The sequence below is a fragment of the Lissotriton helveticus genome, chromosome 1_1, assembly GCF_964261635.1.
Source record: "Lissotriton helveticus chromosome 1_1, aLisHel1.1, whole genome shotgun sequence".
Lineage (NCBI taxonomy): Eukaryota > Metazoa > Chordata > Amphibia > Caudata > Salamandridae > Lissotriton > Lissotriton helveticus.
Window position 1 is genome coordinate 901621059 of NC_136057.1, and position 7571 is coordinate 901628629.

At 47.8% G+C, this 7571-nt stretch overlaps 1 protein-coding gene across 1 annotated transcript in view; it reads left to right on the forward strand.

Moving 5' to 3' along the window:
- Positions 1-4650, forward strand: part of LOC144771243 (uncharacterized) — a 131376-nt gene extending 126726 nt beyond the window's left edge. Inside the window, exon 8 of the mRNA XM_078655866.1 lies at positions 4422-4650. Within this exon, the coding sequence (XP_078511992.1) occupies positions 4422-4650 (229 nt within the window). The remainder of the gene's footprint in view (positions 1-4421) is intronic.
- Positions 4651-7571: the final 2921 nt, after the last annotated feature.

Here is a 7571-nt window from a genome sequence, read left to right on the forward strand (position 1 = left end):
TGCTAGACGACATGGAAGTATGCCTGCTGAATGTCTTTGCCCCATATGTGGAGGATGGTGGTTTTCACTTGGAGTTGGGGAGGGAATTAATCCTGTATGTGGGTGTGCCTCTGTTATTGGCTGGAGACTTTACTTATGTGCATGATGGCAATTTAGATAGACGCCCTATCAAGCCACATATGACGGATTCCTTATGCGCAGTCTTATAGCCGGCTCGACGGGTTCCTGGTCTCTGGCGAGGTGGCGGCTGACTGGACCCGAATCCTGGGTCGATTCCTTTCAGACCATGCTCCAGTGCTGCTGGAATGTGGGCGGAGTCCAACTGAGAGTTCCCCTGTGGTGTCTTGGGCCAGGGATGCTGAGAGACTCTTTGTTCCTGTAAGAACTCTGTGCGGTGACTGCCCGGTACTTCGATACCAACTGTTTGTCCACTGCTAAAAAAGGGCTGGAATGGGACAATTGTTGACATGTGTAGAGTGCCTGTCCACGGTTTGCGGTATGAGGCAGCAAAGAGAGAGGGAGCTGATGGAGGCAGAAGGGTTCCTGGCCGATCTTCAGTGCCCTAGTCCCAGGATCGATGCGCGTTCTGGACCCTTGTCGCACGTGCAGTGCCGAGTTGGGTGATTTGCTACAGGCTGGATTGCCTGACCAGATGCGAGTATTGCCAGCTGTTCACTGGTAGAGGGATAAATCTGGGAGACTGTTGCGATGGCTCTTGAAGTGGAAGCGACGATGTATGGTGCGGGCCCACTGGTCACCCCAGCTGAACCTGGGAGATTCTTTGATGATTTGGAACTTCCATGCCTCACGGAGGCACAGGATAGGGGTCTTAGATGAGGACCTCCTCATGGAAGAATTGCAGGAAGCTGTTGATGACATGGCACGCTGCTGAGTCCTGGGCCTGGACAAGCTTCCGATGGAATATTAACAGGTGTTTGCTGGGCTATTATTGCTGTGTTTACTGGAGACCCTTCAAGTACCCAGGTGTACTAGTTCTCTTCCACCATCCATGTGGGAGGACCAAATTGTCATGATCAAATGGACCCCAGCTCCTTTTGTCCCCTGTCCATGCTGGGATTTGACACTAACATATTGGCTAAGACCTTGGCGATGCTCTTGGAACGTGTGTTAACCCATCTTGTTTATGAGGCCCAATGTGGCATTATACCAGGTAGAGGTAGGCAAATGGATTTGCGGAGGCTCTCTCATGTGCTTTATTCGGGGCAGGCAGGCGTCCTGTTGTAAAGAATGGCCTCCTTCGGGAAGGTTTCTGGGTTACTCACCAACCACCAGAAGTTGGTTCTCTTCCCGTTGCGGGGGACTGATCGGGTTCAATGCTGCTGCCCTCCCTGGGACGGAGCTCCATTGGAAGTGTGACCCCAACTATGCCCTAATCATGGGGGCAGTCTTCACTAGACTTTACATTTCCATCCACTTCAGAAATCAACTTCCCTTTCCATTATTGGGAGAGTGGCATAGAGAAGGATGTTTCTGTTCCCACGCTGTCTCTGTCTTGCAGAACTCCCTCTGCCATATACCACGGGCTACTTTTGATAGACTGACCAGCTTTCTGATAACCCTGGTGTAGGCTGACGGGCAAAGCAGGCTGAAGCTGGAGGCGCTAAAGCTGGATGTGGAGCCTGGGGTCCTAAGACTTCTGGACCTTCGATTGTATTATTTTGCAGGATTATGCAGTGGTGCACAGAGAGCCCGAATGGGGAGAAGGCCTTGCTAGCTAAATGGGGCGAGGTAGCAGATCTACCGGGGTGTCTGATGAGGGATTTGGGAGTCCCAGCCAACTGTCCATTTATAGTCTGTCAGGTTGCAGAGGTGTGGGAGCAGGTGGTCACTCTGGTGCTTCGCAGGGCCCCATACGCTAGACTGTTGCCCCTTATGTGGGTACCTTGTTTTTGATGGATACAAGAGGTGATGGATCTTACGCAATGGTATGCTGGGGGGTGCTCCACAACTAGAGACCTATATCTCAGTGGCACTGTCCTCATAATAAAAGAAGCGCGGGACTGCTATCAGCCACAACCTGGTCGGTTTCTACAGTCTGCTAAGAATTCACACACGGACAGTAGAATATATGGTTACTTTCCCTGGTGGAACAAGAAGAGCCGCAGACACTACAGATTCTGGTAGACCTAGGCGCCATCAGGGGGATGATCTCACGCACATACAAGGAGCTGAAAGCTGGCCGTAGGGTGGATGTGACGAGGATTTGTGACAGGTGGCCGGCAGACCGCCAATACCCCTCAGGGATGGTGAGTGGCGACAGGTGTTAGCACAGGTCCACAAGGTTGCTAGCAATGAATGCTACAAACTCCTGCAGTTTCACAACTTGCACCGTACGATATCTGATGCCTCCGCGATTGCATAGATTTAATGTAGCGCACTCCCCAGCATATTCTCGTTGCAGGTGAGTCCAGATGGAGTCCTTAATCAAGCACTGCTTGCTGGGGGTACTACCAACCCCAACAACTGTGACACAAGTGCAACATAAGTTTGTCTTGCTTGGACTGGTGCTGGCCATGCATAGCATTGCAATACATTGGACGCTTCCCTGCCCCCCCCCACCTTCCCCATCCTCCCACCCCCCAAAAGATGGTCGGATGGAGTGGAGTATGGCGAAGGTGCGACAGATAAAATTGGTCCACACTGATAAGAGCGTGTAGAAGGACCTGGCGATATGGGTGATATGCTGGAAGGACTGGTACCCGAGGAGACGCAGCAAGCTACACCCTTTGAGCATTCACAGGTCACAGAGTAGGCTCTGCACCCAGGGACCTCAAGGGCGGATTCCCCAGATCGCTGAACGGTGTGTAGCTGAGTCTGAGTGTTTGGGGTTGTGTGGATGTGTGAATGGACAGATGAGGGGGGAGTGTGTGAGTGTCTATAATTGTATATCCGTAGGCGTAGTCTGATTGGGAATAGATCTATCTCTGTAGTTGCTGAAGGCGACTGGGTGTCAGTGATAGTAAGATAGTTTTTGGTGGGTGTGTTCTGAATCTCCTTGGCCATCCGGAGAGCCTCCCCCGCCCTCTTAGTGGAGGATGACTTAGCCCGCAGCGAGACCCCCTGTGTCCCTGATTCTGCCCTCCACCTTTATGTACGACTGCCCTGGGAGGAAAAACACTTGTTTGTGTGCTACTCCCACTGCTGTTAGTTTTTGCATTATTGTTTGGAGGGGTTTATTCTTTAAATGTGTGCATTGTTTGCTTCTTATCCTGCTACAGGACCATATCCTCGCACTACGATGCACCTGCGCTGCGCTAGCTGTAATTTTATTGCATATGGTTGGGGTTCCCCAAGACTGCCTGACGAAGAGAGTCATGGCTTACAACATTGGATCACCAGAATGTGTGCTTCTTGTATAATGCTGGCTGTATCAGGTTATAATGTTCTGCCTTTTGTGCTACTACTTACTGTATGTGCCATTGTGTGGTATTTTACACTGTGCGATTACTGAATAAATACAAGTTTAAAGAACAAAACAAATGTACTCTTAAGCCTAGGGCTATTGTAACCAGATTGTCAGTGATCCCGATTTGAGCAGAAATGCAAATTTCCACCCAATCTGTCTTATGAGAAATGTCGCAAGACTGTTCCCTCACAGACACACATTGGCCAATGAAAACCTAATGGAATATGTCCGCTCAAAAGTGCCCAGAATATGGTCAAAGATCCAGTAAGCGATGCAGTTTCTGCACTAGTTTGTCATGGTCAAACCATCTGTAATGGTAATTCTGGGTGCAGTTTTACTTTTTCAGTATTACAGCGGATCTTGTAATGCTGGCCTTAATGCAGTACTTGAGGACTGAACTCTCCATTGAAATGCCCCCAAAAAGTGCCTGGTGCCATATTGCAAAAACTTAGCACTGCTGCAATAAGAAGTTACTTTTGTCCGTTCGAGCTGACAGCTAAAAACATATGAAATACACCTGATATATTTACTCAGTTTCTCTCAATACAAGTCAATGTAACATGACCATGTGAGAGAAACTTACTATTCTCAGCGAATATTTATTCAATGTGCAAAAGTCGGGGTCTTCCCCTCAAGGATATGCAGGACGGCCTTAGAATGGAGATATCATTCAGGTTCTCATTAAGAAACCCTGCTACAGCTGACTAGGGCTCTAGAGAGAACCGTAAAAAATGACAGAAATGGCAGTGGAACAGGTAAAAATCAGTTTCTTGGGTGTCAATGGTGCTGCATCTCAAAATAGAATGTGACTATTCTGAACAGCTTTCATTACTTAAGCCCAATTAAATTAATGCATTTGATCTCATAATTTACTTATGTAATGCCATTTTTATCCAGTCTTGGATATAGGTTGGTAACGTTTTTACAAATCGTGTAAACCTATAATACGTTGCAATATGTGCTTAGGTCTTCATTTTGTTGACTTTGTTTACAGAAACAAGCAGTTGTCTAAGCTGAAGGAGGAAGGCTTTGACAAACCAGTTATTCTTCATCACTACGGGGAAACCAGGAAAGATGCCTTCTCCAAATTCAAGAAGACCATGAAAAGCTCCCACTCTCCTGTGCTCGTGGATGGGAAACCCCAGATCCCGCAGATCAAACAAAGCAACCCAGCCTTAAAAAAGCTGCACTACTCGCTGATTGACGGCTCCTCTTTGACATAGTATCCTTTGCCTGGAACCACTTCTTTTGACGGTGCATTCTTTTGGCCGTCTTTAGATGGACATGCGCATATCATAAGCACATTGTCATCTCACTTACACTGTGTATGTTGACTGGTCATGATACCTAAAGATGTTACGTAACTTCATTTGGAAACTATTCCTTGTTCTCATTTGTTGACTGTCGCCTTAAAGGTTATTGGCTCTCTTCTGAGGGTGTTTTTGGAAGGTAGAACCCAGAAAAGAGCTTTCCATGGGCTCAGCTATCAGTAGGCTTGCTCTGTGGGCAATACCTGCTGTTACGTGCCTGCCTGCCAAACGTTCTGTAGCTGCAGTGACTGAGTGTGACGTGGGCTAGTTGCATCCTTTGCTTTCGCCTCTGGCTCGACCCTTAAGCTCTTCCCTCACCCTCCCATTTCCATAGAGTTTATGGTGCGGCACAGCTTCCAGGCTCTTATGCTGTAGTGAACGTTGAGGGGCGTGCCACTGGTGAAATACATGGACATGTCAGGTGTATCTTGTGAGAGGTGGGAGAGCTGAGGCCAGGGGAGAGGAGGCAATGGCTATGAGAACCTGTTAGGCCAGAGGGGGCGGGGCAAGCGATGCTGAAGGCCCAGGTCTAAGTCAGTCAGCTGGAAGGAAGCGTGCGTCAGGGCTGACGCAACAGGGAGAAGGCAGGTGCACCCAGGGCAGCTTCTCCTCTGCGTGCTTTAGTCGGTGAGATGGATGTGGAAAGTTTTCTGAGTCATTGAAATGGAAGGAGGCAGAGTTGAGCGGATCCACAGCAAGTCCGGCAGGACTTGGAGGTAGAACTGGTGGGTTGCTGTTTTGGTTCTCAGGCATGCACCTCAGATAATATAGCTGATAAAGCTCTTTTAGTAACATATCTAAACATGTGACTTTTGTAAGGTCACAATTATTCCGATGACTCTCTTGGTGCTGTGTAGCAGAAGGTTATCGTTAACCCCCTTAGTGGCAGGGTCGGTCTGGGACAGAAAATATGCCCGGGCACCAAACTAAAATTTTCCCCCATTAGTAAATTACATAGCTAAGAACTGGCCAAGGGTTGCACATTGTGGCAATTTTGAACTTTGTTAAGACATTTGTATAAAGGTTTGCAAGGTATGGAAGACTGCATGGATTTGCGCTTGCCGCAGGTTATGTTTGTTTTAATATCAGGTTAATTAACTGTAAAAATTGGCCCAGCAGGCCACAAAACAGTCCCATAAGAAACCCATTCACACACTCACCTGTCATCTCATTGGGCACCGCCTAATTGCCCCACAGGCCATTCCGACCCTGCTTTATGGACATGAGGTGGGTAAAAGAGTGAGTGGACCTTTTGGGAATCGAATGTGACCTTTGGGTCAAACAGAGATCCTTGCAGAAGATGCATTAGTCTGCTGAGACATCCGAGCTGGCTTAATGAGCTGTTATTTCACCGAGTCATTGGCCTATAACTGCTTCCCTCCACTTGCTTGGGGGCTGTTATTTTGTCAGTTACATACAGATAGCCACCTGCTGTCCCCTGCTTCTTACCTCTGCTGCATGCTTTCACTTAGAAAAGCTTAGATTGCAGGCAGATCACAGACATTAATGCCTTTGCACACAGCTTGCCACAGGGAATTCTCTTTGGTTTTTGTTGTTGTCCTTGAATCGAAGCACAGAGTCACTGGTAGATTCTCTTTGCTTTTGCCTGAAAAATGAACTTTATAAAAGAAAGTATCCCAAACTGCATGCCTGTTCTATAATGTGCCTATCTCGATTAATTCCTACAAAATACGGAGATTGTATTCCCACAAACTATATTGGGAAGTGTGGGAATAAACTTGGAATTGTGTGAAAATACAAGAAAGATTACAATCCAAAAATGAACTCGCTTAGGCAGTGAAGAAGTGACTTTAGTTATAATGCACCCTCCGCTCTTCATCTTTACGTAAAAAAAAATTGAAAGTGCAAGTTACCGGTTTGCTTTCCCACTTTCAGCCTTTGCGTAGTGCTACATCCCCGAACATTGATCAGGTAATACAGTAGGTTCAAAGTGGCGGGTTTGGCACATCCGTCTGCTGGTAATTTCCTTGACTTTCACCCTAGCTATCCATCGGGACGTCTTGCCATATGCCAGAGCTATTCTGGGCTCGCGTGTGGGGGTCTGTACACCAACATATATGGCAACTCTCCAGAACACCCAATGCTTGGCACCTTCACACCCTTTGGACTGGGCAGTGTTTGTCTTCCCAACAGGTAAATATAACACCCAGGGGCCTCTGCCTCGAACAACAGTCCTTCTTTTCTGCAGGTCAAAGAATCAAATCAGAACTGTCCACTCCACCAAGAACTGACTGAAAGAACTGAAGTGGGGGTAGTTTGCCAACAGAGGAGGATGAGGAGTCAGGATTGTCAGTTTGGGGTTCACTGATGACAAGCACTTCTTGGGATGCCCGGGTGCCTCTGCATTTGGTTGATGATACCCCTCTTCTCTTATTTTCACCTCATATTTTCTTGCAGCGGTGGCTTCTCATGCCTAGTGTGTAATACTGAGGGATTAGCAGGTGGATACATTTTTAGATGAGCTGCCCCATATTTAGAATCTGGGTTGAAGGCTCATTTTTGAAGTTTTCTGGTCTTTAGAAGATCTTGTTGGTGGTCCCTGTCTAAGCTCCCACGGCAGCTCGATGAGCCACACGTCTTGCATTTAGTTTAGCTGGTGCTGCCAGAGTGGTCGCCTGACCTTGCATTCAGCGTCCAACATCCGAGTCCCCAAGAACACCGTAACCCACTCGCAGGAGCTCTGTGACACCCTCACAGACTTCTTCTACAACAAAATCGTCACCATCTACGAACAGTTCAAGCTGCAACCAACCAGCAACGTATGGACATGCCCATGGGATTCATTGCCACCACCGGGTTATTCAGAGACTGTT